At 42.5% G+C, this 26,857-nt stretch overlaps 1 protein-coding gene across 1 annotated transcript in view; it reads left to right on the forward strand.

The window, feature by feature from the left end:
• Positions 1-7,732: 7,732 nt before the first annotated feature.
• The window catches only part of LOC123751598 (uncharacterized), a 90,412-nt gene continuing 71,287 nt past the window's right edge, over positions 7,733-26,857 (forward strand). Inside the window, exon 1 of the mRNA XM_069334792.1 lies at positions 7,733-8,332. Within this exon, the coding sequence (XP_069190893.1) occupies positions 7,888-8,332 (445 nt within the window). The 5' untranslated portion in view covers positions 7,733-7,887. The remainder of the gene's footprint in view (positions 8,333-26,857) is intronic.

The raw sequence follows: 26,857 nt of genomic DNA on the forward strand, positions 1-26,857 counted from the left end.
TGTATGGCTATTGTCTCAGGTACCTTGTGTATGGCTATTGTTCCAGGTACCTTGTGTATGGCTATTGTCTCAGGTACCTTGTGTATGGCTATTGTCTCCAGGTACCTTGATTATGGCTATTGTCTCCAGGTACCTTGTGTATGGCTATTGTCTCAGGTACCTTGTGTATGGCTATTGTCTCCTGGTACCTTGTGTATGGCTATTGTCTCAGGTACCTTGTGTATGGCTATTGTCTCAGGTACCTTGCGTATGTCTATTGTCCCCAGGTCTGACCGGTAGTGTTGCTAGTGGATGCATGCCACAACAGCCACCTTGTCCACCACATCCCTCTCCCTCTCATCTCCTGCTCTATCCTCCCTCACCCTAACCTAACCTAACCTAACCTAACCTTCCCTCCCCACCTCTGACACGAACTTTTCTTGCTTCTTTCTGGTCAATAAGAGAGAGAGAGAGAGAGAGAGAGAGAGAGAGAGAGAGAGAGAGAGAGAGAGAGAGAGAGAGAGAGAGAGAGAGAGAGAGAGAGAGAGAGAGAGAGAGAGAGAGAGAGAGAGAGAGAGAGAGAGAGAGAGAGAGAGAGAGAGAGAGAGAGAGAGAGAGAGAGAGAGAGAGAGAGAGAGAGAGAGAGAGAGAGAGAGAGAGAGAGAGAGAGAGAGAGAGAGAGAGAGAGAGAGAGAGAGAGAGAGAGAGAGAGAGAGAGAGAGAGACTCTAACAGGTTCTAGGCCTCTGGGGTGAATCAAAGAGGCACAAGAGGATGACCATAAGCAGATTACTGCCCTCTAGCGGCGAGCGGCGGCGCTAAGGGTTGCCTAAGGCCGCCACAGTGTCTCTCCCCATTACACACCTTCCTCTCTTCCTCGCCATTATCACTCAAACTCGAAAATAAATCAATATTATTTTACTGTTCCAAGTGTTGCTTGTGGTTTGTGACAAAGAGGCTTCATCTATATCTGTAAATGGAAATGGCTGTCTGGTGCTTGGGGCTGGTCTGACCCAACTTTGCACCTTGATTCCTGTGAGGTATGTGGCCAACATGGTCGGGTCTGGGGGGTTTTGACGTTAACACCGGATCTGGTACTACCATACTTCCCCTATCCCTTGATACCTTCCCTCCAGAGTGCCAGCCCTCAAGTCACAGTCTCCCTGTCCCGTCTGGGACAGGTCAAGGGGCCACACCCCTGCTGTAAGCGAGCACTCTGGCCGCCTTTGAGAAAGACAGTGAGGAGACGGACATATGGAGAGAAGGAGAAACAGAGAGAAACAGTGAGACAGTGATAGATAGACAAAGAGGCTGAGTCGACCCGGGACAGGCCGGGTATATCTATAATAAACCTTTGAACTATATTTTTAACACATCTCTAACCCTGTCTATGGAGGACAGAAGAAAATGTATATATGCTGGTTAGCATTGTAAATGTCTGGCCACCTCTGGGGTAGAAAATAATACAAAAAAAATACAAAAAAATAAAAAAAATAAAAAAAAATATCCCCATCTACCAATTTCACAATCTCCCCCTTTCTCCCCTCTCTTCCCCTATTCCCCTCTTCTCTTCTCTCCTTTCCCTCTTTCTCTCCTTCTCTTGTGTATGTGAAGTGATTGGGAGGCGAAGAACGCCTCTACCACACCAGAGAGTACCCAGAGAATGGGTACTCTCTGCTGTACACTCTTACGGGTTATTCATGCCCGTGCCACCTCTTGGCAACCTCAATCTCCACCAATCAATCACCAGGTATCTCCACCAATCAATCACCAGGTAACGAGCAAAACCTTAATTTGGTTTAAGCTGGAAGCCTCAGATTCCTTTGTGGATTCAGTTCAATCCCAAGTTACGTTAGATATAACATGTTGTGGTTCAGTGGTTTCAGGCGTGTGCTTGGGAGCACCTAGGTGGGAGGGATATCAGAGAGACTAAGAACTTGGATAAGACGATAGCTTAAGGGTTGGGATATCAGATAGACTAAAAGCAGGGATATCAGATAGACTAAAAGCAGGGATATCAGATAGACTAAAAGCAGGGATATCAGATAGACTAAAAGCAGGGATATCAGATAGACTAAAAGCAAGGATATCAGATAGACTAAGAGCTTAGATACACGGAGAGATTAGCGAGGGAATGGTTCCCAGTCACTCCAGAAGACAGAAACATCGACCAGTCTAACTGCAAATGAGAATACCTGATTTAAAATAGGTTAAAATCAGGTAGGTAGTTCAGAATACCAATTACAATAGAGAAAACGGGGTTTCTAGACCACCTTTGCAATGGGGTACCACTTTATTTTTCCCCTATTTTCTTCACCTCTATGCTATACAGAAATAGGTCAACGGAATGTGAACTTTTTTGTTGCAGCAAGTAGAAGTAGATGTAGAAGTAGATGCGTAGTAGATAGATCTACGCTTTCACGCGTGTCAATCTCATTCAACTTAATTCTACTCATGCTAGTCCATTCACTCGAATACGAGCTCATTCCCACTCATACAAGCTCATTCCCTACTCACACGAGCTCATTCCCACTCATACCAACTCATTCCCACTCATGCCAACTCATTCCTACTCATGGCCATTCATTTTTTCTCATACTAACTCACTCACCCTCACAGCCAGTCATTTCTACTCACACCCACTCACACCCATCATCCACACTCACACTTACTCATGCCCTCTTCATTATACGATGGTGAGGGTGTTGAGCCTAAGTGCAAACTCTCTCATTGATGAGGGAGAGGAAGAGAGAGGGAGAGAGAGAGAGAGAGAGACAGACAGACAGACAGACAGACAGACAGACAGACAGACAGACAGACAGACAGACAGACAGACAGACAGACAGACAGACAGACAGACAGACAGAGAAAAAAAGAGAGGGAGACCCCTACACAATCCCCCCCCCCCCAACACCTCCCAATCATACGAACCCCCTCCCCCCTTCACCCTATCCTTTCCGCGGCCCTGCACCCCCTTCCCTAACATATAAACCTCCCCCTCCCTCCCTTTTCCCCTCTCCCTTAATATACCCCTCCCCTCCTCCTCTCCCTTCAACAAGATAAGAGGATTATTGACAAAGTGCTTTTGTGGAAGGGATGGATGGAGGGAGGGAGGGATAGTGAGAGAGGGAGGGATAGTGAGAGAGGGAGGGATAGAGGGAAGGAGAAGGGAAGGGAGGGAGAATATAAGGGAGGGAGGCTAAGTAAATATTACAGAGATAGGGAACTAGAGAGGGAAAATCAGATAAGAAGACACACAAGACAAGATAAGAAGACACACAAGACAAGATAAGACCTTGATGGATTATTGTCAACTAATTTGACAAGTTGTGACAGATGAGGATTGCAAGATTCTCCGAACATGACTTAGACAAGCTCCAGAGACGGTCCGGGAAATGGCTACTGGAGTTCAACACCAGCAAGTGTAAGGTGATGGAACTGGGAGCAAATACCTAGAGACCAGAGGGATTGTACACAACGAAGAGGGAGGAACTACCTTCCTGTAACGACTAGAGAAAAAGTCCTGGGAATGGGACATAGTACCGAACCTTCGTCCGGTGGCTCATGTAAACGGGATAACATCAGCAGCATACTCCCTCCGTAGCAGAAGTTAGAACATGATTCAAGAGCCTAAATAAGAACATAAGAACATAAGAACAAAGGTAACTGCAGAAGGCCTATTGGCCCATACGAGGCAGCTCCTATTCTATAACCACCCAATCCCACTCATATACTTGTCCAACCCGTGCTTGAAACAATCGAGGGACCCCACCTCCACAATGTTACGCGGCAATTGGTTCCACAAATCAACAACCCTGTTACTGAACCAGTATTTACCCAAGTCTTTCCTAAATCTAAACTTATCCAATTTATATCCATAGCTTACCACCGAGCTAAATAAGGAAGCATTTAGCTCGGTGTACACCGCTTACGAGACAGATGTCTCAGAGAATGAACCATCGAGAAGCCTCACCTAAATAAACAACACAAGGAAACTCGGAAAAGTTCAGAAGTTTGCAACGAGATCAGAATTGCGGGGTTTGGAGTACGAAAAGACTGAAAGAACTAGACATGACGACGCTAAAAATAAGGGGAGAGAGAGAGAGAGAGAGAGAGAGAGAGAGAGAGAGAGAGAGAGAGAGAGAGAGAGAGAGAGAGAGAGAGAGAGAGAGAGAGAGAGAGAGAGAGAGAGAGAGAGAGAGAGGGAGAGGGAGATGGAGAGAGAGAGAGAGAGAGAGAGAGAGAGAGAGAGAGAGAGAGAGAGAGAGAGAGAGAGAGAGAGAGAGAGAGAGAGAGAGAGAGAGAGAGAGAGAGAGAGGGGGAGAGGGAGAGGGAGAGAGAGAGAGAGAGAGAGGGAGATGGAGAGAGAGAGAGAGAGAGAGAGAGAGAGAGAGAGAGAGAGAGAGAGAGAGAGAGAGAGAGAGAGAGAGAGAGAGAGAGAGAGAGAGAGAGAGAGAGAGAGAGAGAGAGAGAGAGAGAGAGTGAGAGAGAGAGAGAGAGAGAGAGAGAGAGAGAGAGAGAGAGAGAGAGAGAGAGAGAGAGAGAGAGAGAGAGAGGAGACATGATTAAGAGGTATAAAATACTTTAACAGAGGGGAGAAAGAGGAATTCTTCCCAATGAAAACCAATAGAACAAGAAAACATAGATGGAATCTTGACAATCAGATAAGTCATAGAGACTCAGCAAATGTGATAGGGAAACAGGTATTAGATAACCGGTGGCTAGAAAATAGGGGTCCAAGAGCTGAAGCTCGATCCTGCAGGCTCAAAGATGTGAATACTCAGACAGGGAACAGCGTACTAGTGACCATCAACAGAATATACCACGCAAATACAAGGAGATTACCGTATATCTTGAGGTTATCTTGAGATGATTTCGGGGCTTTAGTGTCCCCGCGGCCCGGTCCTCGACCAGGCCTCCACCCCCAGGAAGCAGCCCGTGACAGCTGACTAACACCCAGGTACCTATTTTACTGCTAGGTAACAGGGGCATAGAGTGAAAGAAACTTTGCCCATTGTTTCTCGCCGGCGCCTGGGATCGAACCCAGGACCACAGGATCACAAGTCCAGTGTGCTGTCCGCTCGGCCGACCGGCTCCCCGTAAGGTAAATCGCCAGCAGAACAATCTCAGAGAAAGATCTTTATAAGCAGGCGATGAGTCACAATAACGTGGCTGAAGTATGTTGACCAGACCACACACTAGTAGGTGAAGGGACGACGACGTTTCGGTCCGTCCTGGACCATTCTCAAGCCGATTTGAGAATGGTCCAAGACGGACCGAAACGTCGTCGTCCCGGGAAGGATAGATGAAATTGTTTATGTAATAATCTAAGATGAGGTCTGATAAAGACCTTTTGTGCCCTCTGTAATGCTTTTGCGCTACCGCTCACAGGATGAGTATGGGGTGCACAATAAATTAGCCGCCTTCGGCGGCAACAATCAATCAATCAGTCGTCGTCCCTTCACTTTCTAGTGTGCGGTTTGGTCAAGATCTTCATAACACTACCAGCATGGGTTCAGGGAAGGTAAATCTTCCCTCATAGGATTAATAGAATTCTTCGACCAGGCGATACACATTAGTCAAGAAAGAGAAGGGTAATATCAACACAGAAGGTATCATCAGCGGCACATGCAATGTTGACCAATATAACATCTGACTTTTGACATTTGTTTTAGGAAATCATTCAGAAATTTATATTTCACATACGTCAGACCAAACCTGGAATATGTGGCTCCAGCGTGAAGTCCTTATATAGTCAAGGAAAGGACCCAGTTTGAGACAGTTCCCGCCAAACACACACCGAAACTACGACGTTGGTACAACGTTCGAACAAGTTTTAACCCCTCCTAACCAGTTATAACAATCAATATAGCAAGTTGTAACAACGTTCTAATACGTCATAAACACGTTAAGCCTAGATGTAACAACTTTATTACAAGTTGTTACAAGCGGAAAATAGAGACAGTTACGGTTTGTGTTTCCAGTGTTCAGAGGTATGCCCTTAGACTAGTACCAGAGCTGAAAAGTACGGGATATGAGAAAAGGCTACAGGAATTAAACCTCACGCCAATGGAGGAGAAAAAAAAAGAGTAAGTTATTAGAGGAGACATGATTACCACATACAAAATTATCAGGGGAATTGATTGAATAGATAAGATACAGACTATTTAGCACGAGGAAGTACTCGAGCAAGAAGACGCAGTTTGAAACTTAGTTCTCATATGACCCTCAGAGACATTAGACAATTTTTTTCAGTGTCAGAGTAGTTAATAGGTGGAATGCATTAGGCAGTGATGTGGTGGAGGCTGACTCCATACACAGTTTCAAGTGTAGATATGATAGAGACCAATAGGCTCAGGAACCTGTACACCAGTTGATTGACAGTTGAGAGGCGGGACCAAAGAGATTGCAAGTATAATTAGGTGAGAAACATGTACATATACACATACATATGAATACATACAAAATCACATGAGTACACACACACACACACACACACACACACACACACATTACAGGGCCTCGCGGCTGAGTGGACAGCGCTCTGGAATCGTACTCCTAAGGGCCCGCTTTCGATCCCCGGCGCAGGCGGAAACAAAAGGGCAGATTTTCTTTCACCCTGATGGCCCTGTTCACCTATCAGTAAACAGGTACCTGGTAGCTAGCCAGCTGCTACTAGCTGCTTCCTGGGGATATATGTATGTGTATGTTAGAGAGAAATATATATATATAGTAGTTATACTAGAGGAAAAAAAATAGATTGGTTAGAAAGGCGGAGTCCAAGAGCTAACAGCTCGATTGTAAGGAGACATAGTAAATACACCGTCACTTGTTGTATGATGTATTTATACAGCATACATCCCCCCTAAGCCTTGACAAATTTGCATGAAAAGCCCCCCATGACCATAACAAGGAATAATTGTGTTAGCAGGGGGCGCGTCGCCCCTCCCCCTGGCCCTCACCACACCGCGTATCGATTAAGTATTTAGACCGTAATTCATATGTAAATAGACAGAGCCTCGTGAAGTGAGGCAAAATCAACACACAAATGTCTGCCACGGCCAGAGCCCGCAGCCCACTGCGCTATTCACGCATTACCCTTGCAAATGCCTCATTAGATATTCAGAGTTGAAATGATTCTTGATTTCGGCTTGTAAATGTTGGTGGAATAGTTGATTAAAACGTTGTTGAGTGGGCAAGCGTTATGCAAACGATCCATTTTAAGCAGGTTTTGAAGTAAAGAGATCGGGGAATGGATATGTCGTAAGAGGTTGTCAATCATAATGAGAGCCGGGCGGTGATTGGCTAGTCGCGCGGGGTTCGGGACCAATAGGCGTCGAGCTGGGAGGAAAGGGGCGGGTCTAGCCGGACGGTGTCGGCCTCTTATAACTCTTATATTTATCATCTTATATATCTCTTCTCCTTATTTCGTAGACTGCTTGCGTGCGTCTGTCCGCTGACGGCTCGCGGCGCGCGCTGGCGTTGCGTGCGTGAGGGATTTATTCGCGTGTGCGTGCGTTGGGGGGTTTATAAGTGCGTGCGTGTTGAGTGAAGGTATCGCGTGCCTCAAGATCCCGCCCATCCTTGCCCACCCAAAATGGCTAATCATGGCGGTCCAGGCGGCGGGGGACGATTAGCCGGAGTGCGGGTGCGTGTGGCCCGCGCCTCGGCGCAGGACCGTTGTGGGAGAGCGGGCCGCAATAAGGCCGGATCACTGGCCCACCTGGGCCACTCGGGGCCTGAAACCCCCGGCTACCAGGGCTCATCTCCCCCGCGCCAGTTCCCGCCAGTCGCTTCCCGCCACAACACGCGCGACGCGCCATGTTTCCCGCGCACTAACCCGCCTTTCCCGCGCGAACACACACGCCTCGCGGCCTCCTAGTGCGTGGCATAGTGACAAGCCGTCGAGATGAACCTCCTACACCCTGACCGTGGGGCTCTCTACGCCAACATGCTAGGCACTATGGGCACGATGGGTACATCAGGTGCCACGCTGCCCCAACGCTCTCCCTTCGGCATTCAGGAGCTTCTGGGTCTCGGGGCATCTGAGGGGCATAGGTCACCCCCTGGATTAGGATCCTCGGGGGGGCTGCCCCACTCAATCACCCCTTCCGCCCTTGCCACGTCCCTGGGCACGTCGGCGTACACGGCAGCACGTACCCTGGCATCGCAGGCGTCGCAGCTACTCGAACCCCTGGTCGTGGGCGCCGGCGCGGGCATGGGCGCCGGCATGGGCGCGGGTATGCGTGGGTACTTCGGCCAGTTCAACCCCTTCAGCCCTGGCCCGCCCCAAATGCTCGCCCTAGACCCTGGCCTCAGACACGACGCCCACCACCACGCCCACGCTCACACAGGTAACTCACGCCTCCATGGGGGTTGGGTTGTATTGACCCCTTGGGTAGGGGGGTATTGACCCTTGGGAAGGGGGTATTGACCCTTGGATAGGGGGTATTGACCCTTGGATAGGGGGTATTGACCCTTGGGTAGGGGGTATTGACCCTTGGGAAGGGGGTATTGACCCTTGGATAGGGGGTATTGACCCTTGGATAGGGGGTATTGACCCTTGGGTAGGGGGTATTGACCCTTGGATAGGGGGTATTGACCCTTGGGAAGGGTGTATTGACCCTTGGGAATGGGTTATTGACCCTTGGGTAGGAATATTTACCCTGGGGTAGGGAGTATTGAGCCTTGGGATAGGGGTATTGACCCTTGGGTAGGGGGGTATTGACCTTTGGGTAGGGGGTATTGACCCCTTGGGTAGGGGGTATTGGCCCTTGGGTAGGGGTATTGACCCTTGGGAAGGGGGTATTGACCCTTGGGAAAGGAGTATTGACCCTTGGGTAGGGGGTATTGACCCCTTGGGTAGGGGTATTGACCCCTTGGGTAGGGGTTATTGACCCTTAGGAAGGGGGTATTGACCCTTGGGTAGGGGTATTTACCCTTGGGTAGGGAGTATTGACCCCTTGGGAAGGGAGTATTGACCCTTGGGAAGGGGGTATTGACCCTTGGGTAGGGAGTATTGACCCTTGGGTAGGGGGTATTGACCCTTGGGTAGGGGTATTGACCCTTGGGTAGGGGGTATTGAGCCTTGGGGTAGGGGTATTGACCCATGGGAAGGAGGTATTGACCCTTGGGTAGGGGGTATTGACCCTTGGGTAGAAAGTATTGACCCTATGGTAGGGGGTATTGACCCATGGGTAGGGGGTATTGACCCTTGGGTAGAAAGTATTGACCCTATGGTAGGGGGTATTGACCCATGGGTAGGGAGTATTGACCCTTGGGTAGGGGGGGTATTGACCCTTGGGTAGGGTGTATTGATCCTTGGGTAGGGGGTATTGACCCTTGGGTAGAAAGTATTGACCCTTGGGTAGGAGGTATTGACCCTTAGGAAGGGGGGTATTGACCCTATGGTAGAGGGTATTGACCTTTGGGTAGGGCTGTTGACCCTAGGGTAGGGGGTTATTGATCTTAGGGTAAGGGGTTGTTGACCCCAGGGTACGGATTTCTGACCATAGGGTAAAGGGTTTTGATTCAGAACCATTTTGTGAGGGTTTCGTGACCTTGGGGGCAAAGTCGTATGCCTCATGTTAGAGGTCTATGTCTCATTTTAGGGGTCTATGTCTCATTTTAGGGGGTCTATGTCTCATTTTAGGGGGTCTGTCTCATTTTAGGGGTCTATGTCTCATTTTAGGGGGTCTATGTCTCATTTTAGGAGTCCATGTCTCATTTTAGGGGTCTTTGTCTCATTTTAGGGGTCTATGTCTCATTTTAGAGGGTCTATGTCTCATTTTAGGGGTCTTTGTCTCATTTTAGTGGGTCTATGTCTCATTTAAGAGGGTCTATGTCTCATTTTAGGGGTCTTTGTCTCATTTTAGGGGGTCTATGTCTCATTTTAGGGGGTCTATGTCTCATTTTAGGAGTCCATGTCTCATTTTAGGGGTCTTTGTCTCATTTTAGGGGTCTATGTCTCATTTTAGAGGGTCTATGTCTCATTTTAGGGGTCTTTGTCTCATTTTAGTGGGTCTATGTCTCATTTAAGAGGGTCTATGTCTCATTTTAGGGGTCTTTGTCTCATTTTAGGGGGTCTATGTCTCATTTTAGAGGGTCTATGTCTCATTTTAGGAGTCCATGTCTCATTTTAGGGGTCTATGTCTCATTTTAGGGGGTCTATGTCTCATTTTAGGGGGTCTATGTCTCATTTTAAGGGGTCTATGTCTCATTTTAGGGGGGTTTATGTCTCATTTTAGGGGGTCTATGTCTAATTTTAGGGAATCTATGTCTCATTTTAGGGGTCTATGTCTCATTTTAGGGGTCTATGTCTCATTTTAGGAAGTCTATGTCTCATTTTAGGGGTCTATGTCTCATTTTAGGGGTTTATGTCTCATTTTAGGGGGTCTATGTCTCATTTTAGGGGTCTATGTCTCATTTTAGGGGTCTATGTCTCATTTTAGGGGGGTTTGCGTCTCATTTTATGGGTCTATGTCTCATTTTAGGGGGGTCTATGTCTCATTTTAGGGGGGTCTATGTCTCATTTTAGGGGGGTCTATGTCTCATTTTAGGGGTCTATATCTCATTTTAAGGGTCTATGTCTCATTTTAGGGGGTCTATGTTTCGTTTTAGGGGGTCTATGTCTCATTTTAGGGGGTCTATGTCTCATTTTAGGGGTCTATGTCTCATTTTAGAGGACTATGTCTCATTTTAGGGGTCTATGTCTCATTTTAGGGGGTCTATGTCTTATTTTAGGGGGTCTATGTCTCATTTTAGGGGGGTCTATGTCTCATTTTAGGGGGTCTATGTCTCATTTTAGGGGTCTATGTCTCATTTTAGGGGGGTCTATGTTTCATTTTAGGGGGGTCTATGTCTCATTTTAGGGGGTCTATGTCTCATTTTAGGGGGTCTATACCTCATTTTAGGGGGTCTATGTCTCATTTTAGGGGGTCTATACCTCATTTTAGGGGGTCTATGTCTCATTTTAGGGGGTCTATGTCTCATTTAGGGGTCTGATGTTATAGGTGTATATACTGGGTGTATATACATAGTGTATATGTTTATATATACATCATGGTAGAGGTGACTTAATCCTTAAGTCACCCTGATGCACCTATTCACCTATCCTTGGGATAGGTGAATAAGATAGTGCATGAACAAGCTCACACAACAAGACTCATTCACCGGTTGAGAGGCGGGACCAAGGAGCCAGAGCTCAACCCCCGCAAGCACAACTAGGTGAGTACACACACACACACACACACACACACACACACACACACACACACACACACACACACACACACACACACACACACACACACACACAGGAAGTAGCCCGTAGCAGCTGTCTAACTCCCAGGTACTTATTTACTGCTAGGTGAACAGGTGCATCAGGGTGAAAGAAACGCTGCCCATTTGTTTCTGCTTCTACCAGGAATGCTCTTAAGACTCCACATGTGTCCTTAAGACTCCATATGTGCTCTTAAGACTCCACATGTGTCCTTAAGACTCGACATGTGTCCTTAAGACTCCACATGTGTCCTTAAGACTCCACATGTGTCCTTAAGACTCCACATGTGTCCTTAAGACTCCACGTGTGTCCTTAAGACTCCACATGTGTCCTTAAGACTCTACATGTGTCCTTAAGTCTTCACATGTGTCCTTAAGTCTTCACATGTGTCCTTAAGACTCCACATGTGTCCTTAAGACTCCACATGTGTCCTTAAGACTCCACATGTGTCTTGCAGACGTCGTTGCTAACGAGACGTTGCAGTGAATGAAAGACTAGAAAGTCTTTCCTAGTCTTTCTAGTCTTTCTAGCTCCGTCCTCCATCCCAAAGCCTTATCCTAACCCCTTTCTAAGGGCTATATGGTCTGTGATGGCTTGGCGCTTTCATCTGATAAATCCCTCGCCTCACCCCTTCTATTTTAACTATATATATAATATATCACCCTTCATATATATATATATATATATATATATATATATATATATATATATATATATATATATATATATATATATATATATATATATATATATATATATATATATCCCTCTAATGCGTTATGCGTGGTTTCCTCCGAGGCTATGGGTCCCCCTTCTTCCAGCTAGAGGTGGTACTCCCTTTTTATATATATATATATATATTATATATACAATGGGGCCTCGACTTACGATGCTAATCCGTTCCCAGAGACGGATCATAAGTCGAAATATCGTAAGTCGAAGCGATTTTTCCCATGAGAAATAAAGGGATTTGAATTAATCCGTTCCCCACCCTCCAAAATATTGACATACAAATACATTATATATATATATATATGCAATTGACGATCACAAAACACTGATCATTTTATGCGGAAAATCCACAGAGAAATATGAAATGAGGTGAACGTTTCGGCTTTGTTAAAGCCTTTGTCAACACCAGACTGACTAAGGAGAAGGGAGAAGGAATTTATATTTCATATAGATATATTCTATATATCTTCCCCCCTTCTCCCTTCTCCTTAGTCAGTCTGGTGTTGACAAAGGCTTTAACAAAGCCGAAACGTTCACCTCATTTCATATTTCTCTGTGGATTTTCCGCATATATATATATATATATATATATATAAACTAATATGTGGGTCAAGACAATGTTATAATAAATTTTTTTAAGCCAGTTAAGATAATTATTATTAGTAACATCTTTATTGACAAGATTTATTTCCAATTTTGCCTAATCTGAGGATTTCGATTAAGTCTTATTAAAGTAAGAATAATGCTGGTATTCACTGTCACGCAGGACAGAGGGTCATACACAAGACAATAAGTCTAAACTGTAGGCTGAAGCACATATATATCATTGTTAAAATCAATGTTTTAATGTATATGTAAAAACAAGTTTCTATTGTGCACTGCCACACAAGGGCAGGGATGGGTTCATAAGTGATGCAGCTTAGAAATAAAGTAAATAAAATAGATAAAAAATAAGTAATATAAATAAAATTGTTCTACATTCTTTAAAATGGATAAGCAAATTTTGGATAAACTATTAGGATGTCGTCCAGTACACCAGATCCCATGAAATAATAACACAGTTGGTGGTACAATAGTCTAGCAAGTCTAAAAAAAATTTACGGTTTCAAATTCAATAATATCTTCAAATTGTGATGGGTTATTTAAGGACTGCAGAGCACTTTTAGAGTCACAGAATATCACTCCACCACCATTGAGCATAAGGTACTCAGTGGCTAGATAAATTACCCAATAGTTCAGTCTGTGTCGTGCTTGCTCAGTTGTTCAGTCTCTGTGCACTAGACATGATCATTTCATTCCCCCTTTATATACTGCACATGCACAACCTGTTCTACCAGTGCCAAATTGCACAGAGCCATCAGTAAAGGCATAGGATTCAGTTGGTTTGAGATTCTGAAGATGACTGTCAATAGTTTCTAGTATTATACATCTCATAGTTTCAGTGTTATACATTTTCTTTTACACTGATGGGTGTATAATGTATAGAGACATAATGACATATTATGTCTCTATACATTATTCTTCTAAAATTCTTCTTTAATGTGAGATCTGAACTAGTCATTTGATACACAAATACTTAATACAGGGTCGTACTTCAGATCAACACACACGGTCAACATACAGGGTCGTACTTCAGATCAACACACACGGTCAACATACAGGGTCGTACTTCAGATCAACACACACGGTCAACACACAGGTCGTACTTCAGATCAACCCACACGGTCAACATACAGGGTCGTACTTCAGATCAACACACACGGTCAACACACAGGTCGTACTTCAGATCAACACACACGGTCAACATACAGGGTCGTACTTCAGATCAACACACACGGTCAACATACAGGGTCGTACTTCAGATCAACACACACGGTCAACACACAGGTCGTACTTCAGATCAACACACACGGTCAACATACAGGTCGTACTTCAGATCAACACACACGGATTTCATTTTCAACTGACAGGAGACGACTTCTGGCTTTCACCTTAATGCAGGATAAATTAGCAACTAGGTTGCTCACAGATTTAAGACGTTGCAAAGTAACTTATCGTTTTCCTATGATTGACAGAATCATCAACTTTCACAGAAATCCAGATCTTATCCAGGGATAAGTCAGCAAGTCTCAGCTTGAGTGGACGATCAATTGAAACTGAAATCAGTTTATTAAGGGATGAGCCAGCTCAAGATATATATATATATATATATATATATATATATATATATATATATATATATATATATATATATATATATATATATATATATATATATATATATATATATATATATATATATATATATATATATATACAATAATCATATTACCAAACATTCTGAATGATAAACATATACATTTCTTCTCTCACAAAGAAGAAATTTGCTATTTCTTAAGTATATTATATACTAAGGTACCTGGACATTTATACAGCTGCTCCTAGACTAATATCTGATATCTTGATATCTAATATCTAATTCGTGAGTACCAGAGTGTTCGTCGTCACTTTGTTTATAGGTAATATAGCTTTTCTCCGCAGATAATCAAATATCTTTGTGTACTTGGCGGTATCTTTATGTCTATCGTCTATTTCTATGCCTCTTATATTGATCGCTGAATAAGATATCAAGTTTTCTATGTCTATAGCCGTATGATAACCGGTATATTGGGTGTCTCTCTGAGATATCAAAGTATTACCTCCTGGATAACAGTAACTTGCTATGGTCTACACCCAAGATAGCGTTAATAATTTCGTTAATATAACGACGTTATCTTCCTTATATCTTATCTAACTAATCTTCCGTGAAGTCAAATAATCTCCGAGATTATAGAAATCATTTTATTTTCATTTAAATATATTTTTTTATATTTTTAAAATATTATAAATTATCACAATATTTATTAAAAATATAAATAACTCGTATCTTTCCTCTAACATTGATGGTGTTATTAGAATATTATTAATAAAATAATTTTAATCTTAAACTAAAGCATAATATAATTATTAATAATAATTAAAAAAGAAGAAAAGAATTATTATTATTATTATTATTATTATTATTATTATTGGTTTCGATATGTTTATATTTCGGGTTTTTATTATTTTTTATTAAAAGGTAAATATAGCTGGAATTGGTGTCTTTATTGAGTGTGATAATCTTTATGGGGTTTCGTCTTTAATGATCCTAATGACATGTATTAATATGTTATGTCTCAAATTGTACCCTTGTTGCTGTGTGTGTGTGTGTGTGTGTGTGTGTGTGTGTGTGTGTGTGTGTGTGTACTCACCTATTTGTGCCTGCAGGATCGAGCATTGACTCTTGGATCCCGCCTTTCCAGCCATCGGTTGTTTACAGCAATAACTACGGTCCTAATTTCCCTATCATACCTGGTTTTAAAATTATGAATAGAATTTGCTTCCACAACCTGTTCCTGAAGTGCATTCCATTTTCCCACTACTCTCACACTAAAAGAAAACTTCCTAACATCTCTGTGACTCATCTGAGTTTCCAGTTTCCACCCATGTCCCATCGTTCTGTTACTATTACGTGTGAACATTTCGTCTATTTCCACTCTGTCAATCCCCCTAAGTATTTTATACGTTTCTATCATATCCCCCTCTCCCTTCTTTTTTCTAACGTCGTAAGGCTCAGTTCCTTCAGGCGCTCTTCATACCCCATCCCTCGTAACGCTGGGACGAGTCTTGTTGCAAACTTCTGAACCTTTTCCAGTTTCCTTATGTGCTTCTTCAGATGGGGACGCCATGATGGGGCGGCATACTCTAATACTGGCCTCACGTAGGCTGTGTAAAGCGCCCTAAATGCCTCCTTACTGTGTGGGTTGATTTTGTAACTAGATTACAGTGTGTCAATGTTTAAGAAGTGGTTGTAACCACTCAACTGGTGGTTACAGCCGCCAGTTGATCCACTCAACTGGTGGACTGGTGTGGATGAGGGCGAGTGGATGCCCTGATGAGCCGGAGTGGATGAGGGCGTGTGGGGGTGTAATCATTACTGTGCACTGTTGACAACTGTGAAGCCTTCAACATCACCGTACTGAGCAACTTGCACACGCCCTCGCTCAACTAGCGAGGCTCAGGAACTAGCAAGGCTCAGGAACTAGCGAGGCTCAGGAACTATCTAGGCTCAGGAACTAGCTAGGCTCAGGAACTATCTAGGCTCAGAAACTAGCTAGGCTCAGGAACTAGCGAGGCTCAGGAACTAGCTAGGCTCAGGAACTAGCTAAGCTCAGGAACTAGCTAAGCTCAAGAACTAGCTAAGCTCAAGAACTAGCTAAGCTCAGGAACTAGCTAACCTCAGGAACAAACGAGGCTCAGGAACTAGCTAGGCTCAGGAACTAGCTAAGCTCAAGAACTAGCTAAGCTCAGGACCTAGCTAACCTCAGCAACAAGCTAGGCTCGGGAACTAGCTAGGCTCAGGAACTAACTAAGCTCAAGAACTAGCTAAGCTCAGGAACTAGCTAAGCTCAGCAACTAGCTAGGCTCAGCAAATAGCGACGATTATGAATTAGCGAACTTTTGAAATGAACGAGATTGAAAAACTAGCGAAATTTAGTCACTAGCGAAACTTTAGACTCAGTGAAGTGTAGGAAATAGCGAGATTGTGTGGTTAAGGGAGTTATAGCGATCTAGCGAGACACTTGAACCAATTTGGGTTCTAACTACCAAACTAGGGAACCAACTAGCAAACTAGGGAACCAACTAGCAAACTAGGGAACCAACTAGCAAACTAGGGAACCAACTAGCAAACTAGGGAACCAACTACCAAACTAGGGAACCAACTACCAAACTAGGGAACCAACTAGCAAACTAGGGAACCAACTAGCAAACTAGGGAACCAACTTGCAAACTAGGGAACCAACTAGCAAACTAGGGAACCAACTAGCAAACTAGGGAACCAACTTGCAAACTAGGGAACCAACTAGCAAACTAGGGAACCAACTAGCAAACTAGGGAACCAACTAGCAAACTAGGGAACCAACTTGCAAACTAGGGAACCAACTAGCAAACTAGGGAACCAACTAGCAAACTAGGGAACCAACTTGCAAACTAGGGAACCAACTAGCAAACTAGGGAACCAACTAGCAAACTAGGGAACCAACTTGCAAACTAGGGAACCAACTTGCAAACTAGGGAACCAACTAGCAAACTAGGGAACCAGCTAGCAAACTAGCCTGGTTCTAGAACCATAGTTGTGTTAAGACATCTTCCCCCCCCCCACCACCACCTCGACACCCCCCCCCCCCACACCCCCTACCACCAAATACATTGGTATACAATCATACAATCACTCTAAACTACATTTCAACATACAAAAAATACACGAATAATTGTATTGTTGCAAAATTTGAAGGGTTATTTGGCGTGGTTTAAAAATACAGTTGTTGTATTTGATATCAATACAATATCAGTGCACCATGATATTACATCAACGTGATGTATCAATCAGAAAATCCATTGGAGTCGTTTGGGTGATTCGAACCCACTCACCGGGTATTCATATATACAGAGGTATACTATTCAGTATACATGCACCAAGAGTATACTTATTGATAAGAAACTAACCTAAATTGCAGACTATATGACCTTAGGTGTCGATAGAACAGAAACTCAAACATACGCACATACACACTACCACTTATACGTACATACTATCATGTACACATGTATATATACACACACATATATACAGACGTACACATGTGGTCAGGAAGGACAATGACACACCTGCAGAGACCGAGAAACACATGTGGAGAGGAAGAACGTATGATAAGTGAGAGAAACAGGAAAGTGAACCACGTTGGAAGCCATCCAGGCTACAGTACTTCCATTAACACAAATACTAGAACATATAAGACCACATCAGAACCTCGTACAGGTGTGGAAAAGCACCAGGTACAGCTTTCCAGGCGGGGTCCAGGAGCTAAATCTCGCTCACCGAAGACACAGATAGGTCAAAGAAATTCGATATATGCAGTCATAGCAGTGTTGCCAACCCCCCCCCCCCCCCCGCAATGGGCTGGCAAAGTTCAGCGGTAAATGGGTGATATTGGTGATTGGCAACGATGGCTTGGGGGGTGCGTGGGGTGGGGGTGCGTGGGGTGGGGGTGTGGGGTGGAGGGGGGTAGATGGAATGCCCCCCCCCCCCCACAACATCACACACCCCTGTTGGTTCGAATCCCCCTTCTCGTGTGTGATTTAACACGCCCCTCTACGCTCTTGTGTGTGTGTGTGTGTGTGTGTGTGTGTGTGTGTGTGTGTGTGTGTGTGTGTGTGTGTGTGTGTGTGTGTGTGTGTGTGTGTGTGTGTGTGTGTGTGTGTGTGTGTGTTTGTTAATACGTCTCTACTCGCCTTTCTGTCTGTCTGTCTGTCTTTATGACTCTGTTTCTGGCTGTCTGTTTTTCTGTCTGATTCCTTCTCTAGCTCTCTACCTGTCTTATTGGCTTTCTAGTTGTCTGTCAGTCTCTCTGTCTCTTTGTCTCTCTGTGTCTCTGTCTCTCTGTGTCTTTGTCTCTCTGTGTCTCTGTGTCTTTGTGTCTCCGTCTCTCCGTCTCTCTGTCTCTCTCTTTGTCTCTGTCTCTCTGTGTCTCTGTTTCTCTGTCTCTCTGTGTCTCTGTCTCTCTGTATCTCTGTGTCCCTGTCTCTCTGTCTCTGTCTGTCTGTACATATATATTTACTGTTGTTTTTCATATTTCTATACAGAGGCAGAGGGAGGCTGATGGCAGGAGAGATGGAAGAGAGACTAAGAGAGGGAGGGAGAGGGAAGGGGAGGACGATGGTGAGAGAAGATGGAAGGGAAAGAAGGGGTGGGAAGGGGAGAGGGAGAGAGAGAGAGAATGGGTGCAAAAAAAAGGCATGGAGGGAGGGAATTGGGAACAAGAGAAGAGCCTGTGTATGGGGGATTGATGGAAAAGGGGGGGGGGTTCAGGAAGGGGGAATGGGTTGTATGGGAGGGGAGGAGGAGGAGGAGAAGGAAGGGGGCAATAGGTAATAAGATAATGGGGAAATAGGAGTAAACAGTTTTAAAAAAGAAGGGGGGGAGAAGAGATAGGCGCTATGAACTGGGTAGAGAGGTAATGGGGGTAAAAGAGGTGATGGGGAAGAGAAGTGATGGGGTAAGAGAGGTAATGGGGGAAAGGGGGAGTTGATGGACCCATTACTTTACCCAACCTTCAGAGGCTTTTACATTGCAAATCTGCTGTTCTGATCATACTAAGAACCTCTCTGCCAATTACTTGAAGAAACTCCCGACATCTTGTCCATTCTTAAAAAGTAATTATTGCTTTTATCGATTAATGGTTAATATAAATATGAAAAATAGGGAAGGGAGGGAGGAGAGGACGAACAAGTGAAGGACCAACTTGCTATTAATGGTATTTATTTTATTGAACCCAACTGAGGGTTCTTACTAGTCCAACCAGAGGTGATACCCACACACACACACACACACACACACACACACACACACACACACACACACACACACACACACACACACACACACAAACACACACACACACACACACACACACACACACACACACACACACACACACACACACACACACACACACACATGTACATCAGTTGTTGACAGTTGAGAGGCGGAATCAAAGAGCCAAAGCTCAACCCCCGCAAGCACAAATAGGTGAGTATACACACACACACACACACACACACACACACACACACAGGGGCCTCGTAGCCTGGTGGATAGCTCGCAGGACTCGTAATTCTGTGGCGCGGGTTCGATTCCCACACGAGGCAGAAACAAATGGGCAAAGTTTCTTTCACCCTAAGTGCCCCTGTTACCTAGCAGTAAATAGGTACCTGGGAGTTAGTCAGCTGTCACGGGCTGCTTCCTGGGGTGTGGGTGTGTAGTGTGGAAAAAAAAATAGTTAGTAAACAGTTGATTGACAGTTGAGAGGCGGGCCGAAAGAGCAAAGCTCAACCCCCGCAAAAACACAACTAGTAAACACACACACACACACACACACACACACACACACACACACACACACACACACACACACACACACACACACAGACACACACACACACACACACACACACACACACACACACACACACACACACACACACACACACACACACACACACACACACACACATGGGTAAGGAATTACCTAACAGGAAGGAGCCAGTACATCTTGTATCAACCAGCATGCAAACAGGAGACTGACAAGATACAATGGACCTATAATTGAGGTGTTTCACCTTCCCCCTCATCACCTTCACCTCATCCTCAGATACATATGATACATCAAGACCCTTTGTAATCATTCGTACTCTGCCTTTGACAATGTTAACAAGAGATAACGAAATGCAACACTTAAAATTAGGCCATATAACACTAGCTAGGTTTTATATGGCCTGATGTGTGTGTATGTGTGTGTGTGTGTGTGTGTGTGTGTGTGTGTGTGTGTGTGTGTGTGTGTGTGTGTGTATGTGTGTGTGTGTGTGTGTGTGTGTGTGTGTGTGTGTGTGGTGTGTGTGTGTGTGCGTGTGTGTGTGTGTGTGTGTGTGTGTGTGTGTGTTTTAACTGTCCAAAAATTAACTTTGGAGAGTTAATTTTTCTCTCAACTTCCTTCTCAAGTGAAGAAAAATGTAAGAAAAATAGAACAAATTCGCCAGATTCTTCTCTAATAGAATTTAATAGAATCATTAATCTCACCTTTTCTGTTGCATTCAATAATAAGATGGTAATGTCTTCTCACAGACATCTTGAGATTATCTTGAGATGATTTCGGGGCTTTTTAGTGTCCCCGCGGCCCGGTCCTCGACCAGGCCTCCACCCCCAGGAAGCAGCACGTGACAGCTGACTAACACCCAGGTACCTATTTTACTGCTAGGTAACAGGGGCATAGGGTGAAAGAAACTCTGCCCATTGTTTCTCGCCGACATAGTAACATTCGATAAAAAATTATTTTTGGGTCCCCTCCAAAGCCATTAGGTACGACATATATATATGTCTTGCCTAACAGCCAGAACCGCACTATTTGGCGTGGTGTGCAAGATCCGATTTGCCTAACAAGCATAATGATTTTCGTTATTTTTTAAATATTTATTTTCAAATTGAGATATTCCAATTATTATTATTAGAATATATTAAGAACACAAATTAGAGACTTAATTAAGTTTGATTTGGTTAGATTAGGTAAAGTTTTGTTAAATTTATGTGTTAGTTTTAACTCAAATTAAAAGACAGAGAGAGAGGGAGAGAGGGAGAGAGGGAGAGAGAGAGGGAGAGAGAGAGAGAGAGAGAGAGAGAGAGAGAGAGAGAGAGAGAGAGAGAGAGAGAGAGAGAGAGAGAGAGAGAGAGAGAGAGAGAGAGAGAGAGAGAGGGAGAGAGGGAGAGAGAGAGAGAGAGAGGGAGAGAGAGAGAGAGAGAGAGAGAGAGAGAGAGAGAGAGAGAGAGAGAGAGAGAGAGAGAGAGAGAGAGAGAGAGAGGGAGAGAGGGAGAGAGGGAGAGAGAGAGGGAGAGAGAGAGAGAGAGAGAGAGAGAGAGAGAGAGAGAGAGAGAGAGAGAGAGAGAGAGAGAGAGAGAGAGAGAGAGAGAGAGAGAGAGAGAGAGAGAGAGAGAGAGAGAGAGAGAGAGAGAGAGAGAGAGAGAGAGAGAGAGAGAGAGACACACACTGACAGAAAGAGAGAGAGAGAGAGAGAGAGAGAGAGAGGGAGAGAGAGAGAGAGAGAGAGAGAGAGAGAGAGAGAGAGAGAGAGAGAGAGAGAGAGAGAGAGAGAGAGAGAGAGAGAGAGAGAGAGAGAGAGAGAGAGAGAAAGAGACAGGAAGACAGACAGACAGACAGATTAACACGTTACAGTAAAGACAATAACTCTGTTCTTAAGATACAGAATTCAAGACTCGATTTACACTACAGCTCCGGGTAATGTATCAAACTACACCTAGCGATACAAAATACAGCTAGCGATACAAAATACAGCTAGCAATACAAAATACAGCTAGCGATACAAAATTCAGCTAGCGATACAAAATACAGCTAGCGATACAAAATACAGCTAGCAATACAAAATACAGCTAGCGATACAAAATAAAGCTAGCGATACAAAATACAGCTAGCGATACAAAATACAGCTAGCGATACAAAATACAGCTAGCGATACAAAATACAGCTAGCGATACAAAATACAGCTAGTGATACAAAATACAGCTAGCGATACAAAATAAAGCTAGCGATACAAAATACAGCTAGCGATACAAAATACAGCTAGCGATACAAAATACAGCTAGCGATACAAAATACAGCTAGCGATACAAAATACAGCTAGCGATACAAAATACAGCTAGCGATACAAACTACAAAACTTGTGATTCAAACTACTATTCCCGTGCTAGAAATGAGGGAATTACCACGCATAATCTTAGTCGATTCGTAACTCAAAAGTTAAGACATTCATAGCCCTCAGTTTTCCCTTAACTCCAACTCGTCTCTAATTCGTATATTTAAAAATTATGTACGCAAATATTTTGCGAAACAAAATTAATTAATTATTAATTTTTTCTTTACGCACATAAAAGTATTTTTCCGATGTTTATAATATTTCTAATGGACTTAAAATTGTCAATTACGAGTCAATAATCTTAGAAAAATCAAAAAAATTTTAGCTCTCTACAATATTATTTTTCTAAAATATTAAAAAAAAAATCTAAATTAAATTGAAACATAATTTTAGAGATTCTAAAAAAATCTCTAAAATTATTTTTCACCCAACAAAAATAATTACGTTCAAGCTATTGTAAATCTCGCTCATCGTCGGGGATAATTTAATATATAAATTATTATTTTTATTATTGTTATAATTATTGGAATAACAAGTTTATTATTATTGTTGAAATAATAAGTTTCTCAATAATTATTATTATTATTATTATTATTATTTTAATTATTATAATTATTTAATTATCAAATTGCGTTATATGCGGTCATCGTGAGTTTTTGAAGTCGACGGGTCTATATTAATCAATTTCATGCCGATTAATCTGTGATTATATTTGTATATAGCGATTATGTTGAGCCTCTTTACGGCGGCTCTTCGAACGAGAGAGAGAGAGAGAGAGAGAGAGAGAGAGAGAGAGAGAGAGAGAGAGAGAGAGAGAGAGAGAGAGAGAGAGAGAGAGAGAGAGAGAGAGAGAGAGAGAGAGAGAGAGAGAGGAAGAGAAATCCGGTTGGGTAGTACAGACACCAACCGGATCCAATAGACGAATAATACGATTAACTTAGGAAACTTTACCCACTATCATTGATGCCTAAGATGCTCCAGAAAGTGAATGCCAGACACCACTAGGGCTGCGTGGTGGGCTCGAACTTGCGACCCCGGCATTGCCAAGGCGCATACTCAAGCACCGGACCAGCGCTGATTTGTGAAAAAGTCATACAACCTGATGTGAGTAGAAATCATCTTGTATGACGTGGACAAGTCCGTGCAGTGATCCATAGGTTGAGTACGTGGTTGGTAATGCCTGGGTTGTAGGTTCGAATTCATTTTGCAGCCCCGGTGAATTTTCTCAATGATTTATATAATTTTAGTGGGAGTTCTGTGTATTATTATTATTATTATTATTATTATTAATATTATTGTGATACTGGGCGTTTTTTGTTAGTTTTGTTTAATGCTTATTGGTAAGGATTTTTTATTAATAGAATTTTCAGTTAATTTTAGAGTTATTTTTTAGTAATTTTGTTCACAGAACATGTGTTATCCTTGGGTTATATGCCGTTATCTCTAGTGAAGTTATCTGTTTGAAGTGCTAGAAGATAACTCCTCATCAGACAGTTATGCAATTACTAACGAAACCTCTATAACTTTTGTCCATCTCCTATGTGCTTGTAAATCACCAGAAGGCTGTTTATAACAATAACAACAGTTGACTGCCAGGTTTAGGCTCGTAACCCGTTTAATAAAAGTAAACAAAGCCGCCAGAGATTGAGAGAAGATGGACAGGTTTCGCAAATAGATGTGTACATGCTTATTGAACCCTGGCCCAGGTAGTTACAGTAATACTATGAAATTTGTAGTTGTAATAAGGTATATTTCTTGGATCATCGGTCGAGGCCCGGTCTTATAGACCATTACCATACCGAACTGAGTCAAAAAAACCCACACTCTATATGGTAGTTAGAATACCTCCATTAACAGTCGTTCCCCCCTATTATGTGTCGTCGTAACTACCTTTCGCGGTCGTTATTATCACGCAATTATAGTTGTGACGACCAGGGTCGCTCTATGCGGGACTTTCTGGCCATTATAGAGCTGAACACGAGCAAAGAACAGTTCTGAGACTCTAAACCAACTTAGACACTCGACTTGAGAATGGTCCAGGACGGACCGAAACGTCGTCGTCCCTTCACTTTCTAGTGTGTGTTGACCAGACCCCATTCACAATCAACTTGAGAATGGTCCAGGACGGACCGAAACGTCGTCGTCCCTTCACTTTCTAGTGTGTGGTTTGGTCAACAATTTTGTGACTTTTGTTCTGTGTATGAAACTGGATGTGTATGATAAATATGGATGGTGGATGTGTATAATAAATATGGATGGTGGATGTGTATGATAGATGTGTATGGTAGCTGTGAAAGCCAAATATTAGAAATTCATACAGTATTGATTCTCTCTCTACAAGTATTAAGCAAGCCACAACAACCTGTTCTATCACGCAATAAGTCGCATTTCTTACGGAGTGGCAAGCCGGAAGAACATGCTGGATTGTTCACCATTCAGTTCAACTGAACATGAACAATAATATTCACCCGAATTTCGTTTTTTTTCTGTTTAACGTCTCTCAACGTATACATGTGTATACTATACATATAGTATAGTATACATGTGTATACTATACATATAGTATACATGTGTATACTATACTATACATATATTATGTTCTAGCGCATAATATACTATACATGTATACTTTCGTCCTGGTATCAGAGCTAAAGGAGACTCTCAATGTATATTGTATACACCGAGGAGTGTATATATATATATATATATATATATATATATATATATATATATATATATATATATATATATATATATATATATATATATATATATATATATATATATATATATATATATATATAACCCCCCTTGATAATTTTGAGATTAACAATCCTTGTGATCATTCCGGGGATCAATGTCCCTGTGGCCCGGTCCCCTGACCAAGCTGGCTGGGGAATTAAGCCCTTAAATCCCGAAATTAATCCCCCACCAAATTACCAGCGACGCAATAAACAAAATACGACAATAAAAATCTTGTAAACCAAAAATTATAATTTCCATTAGTGCTGCAATTTTGAAGATGAGTTTGAAAAAAAAAAAAATATAAGTGAACAAAAATGTAATAATTGCATTGAAACATGGCGTCGGAGAGGCAAGGGGTGGGGGGGGGGGGGGGTTTAAGGGCCGCCCCCCTCCTCTGCCCCTTACTCCAGGGGGGGGAGGGGGGGTTAAGGGGGGGCCTAGACCCCTTGCTCTAGTTACGTGTGTGTTATTCCCTTAATTAAGCAACTCCTACTTGACAACAGAAAATGGAAATTTGCTCATGTTTTATTCAGTAATAATTCGCGAGGAATTAATTCCGAGTTATTTGGTATTCTCTGGACTCGACAGTGTGTGTGTGCAACGTTGCTCTAATGTGCTATTGTTGCACGCCTTGCCTCTCTTTATATATATATATATATATATATATATATATATATATATATATATATATATATATATATATATATATATATATATATATATATATGTGTCGTACCTAGTAGCCAGAATGCACTTTTCGGCCTACTATGCAAGGCCCGATTTGCCTAATAAGCCAAGTTTTCCTGAATTAATATATTTTCTCTAATTTTTTTCTTATGAAATGATAAAGCTACCCATTTCATTATGTATGAGGTCAATTTTTTTTATTGGAGTTAAAATTAACGTAGATATATGACCGAACCTAACCAACCCTACCTAACCTAACCTAACCTATCTTTATAGGTTAGGTTAGGTTAGGTAGCCGAAAAAGTTAGGTTAGGTTAGGTAGGTTAGGTAGTCGAAAAACAATTAATTCATGTAAACTTGGCTTATTAGGCAAATCGGGCCTTGCATAGTAGGCTAAGAAGTGCGTTCTGGCTACTAGATATATATATGTATATATATATATATATATATATATATATATATATATATATATATATATATATATATATATATATATATATATATATATATATATGACAGTGTCAGACCACGGAGGAAAATTGAAACAGGAATTTCCTTAAGTATTTTCGTATATTAAATACATCTTCAGAAGGAATCTGAAGATTCCTTCAGAAGATTCAGAAGGAATACATTCCTTCTGAAGATGTATTTAATATACGAAAGTACTTAAGGAAATTCCTGTTTCAATTTTCCTCCGTGGTCTGACACTGTCACATTTTTAATCACGTGTTTATTTTCGTGATATACACACACGTATATATATATGTATATATATATATATATATATATATATATATATATATATATATATATATATATATATATATATATAAATATATATATATATATATATATATATATATATATATATATATATATATATATATATATATATATATATATATATATATATATATATATATATATATAGTACCGGGCTAGTTGTAGCTGTCCACATTCACATGTATGCAGGAAACTCTATTTTTTCTTTCACGAAAAGCTTTGGGCTGGGAGAGGAATTGTGAATCTGCTTCTCTACTCACATCTCAACTCTCCTCCTAGTTATCTTGATAGGATTTCTCGAGAGTAGAGT

This window comes from Procambarus clarkii, chromosome 4 (genome assembly GCF_040958095.1).
Source record: "Procambarus clarkii isolate CNS0578487 chromosome 4, FALCON_Pclarkii_2.0, whole genome shotgun sequence".
Classification (NCBI taxonomy): domain Eukaryota; kingdom Metazoa; phylum Arthropoda; class Malacostraca; order Decapoda; family Cambaridae; genus Procambarus; species Procambarus clarkii.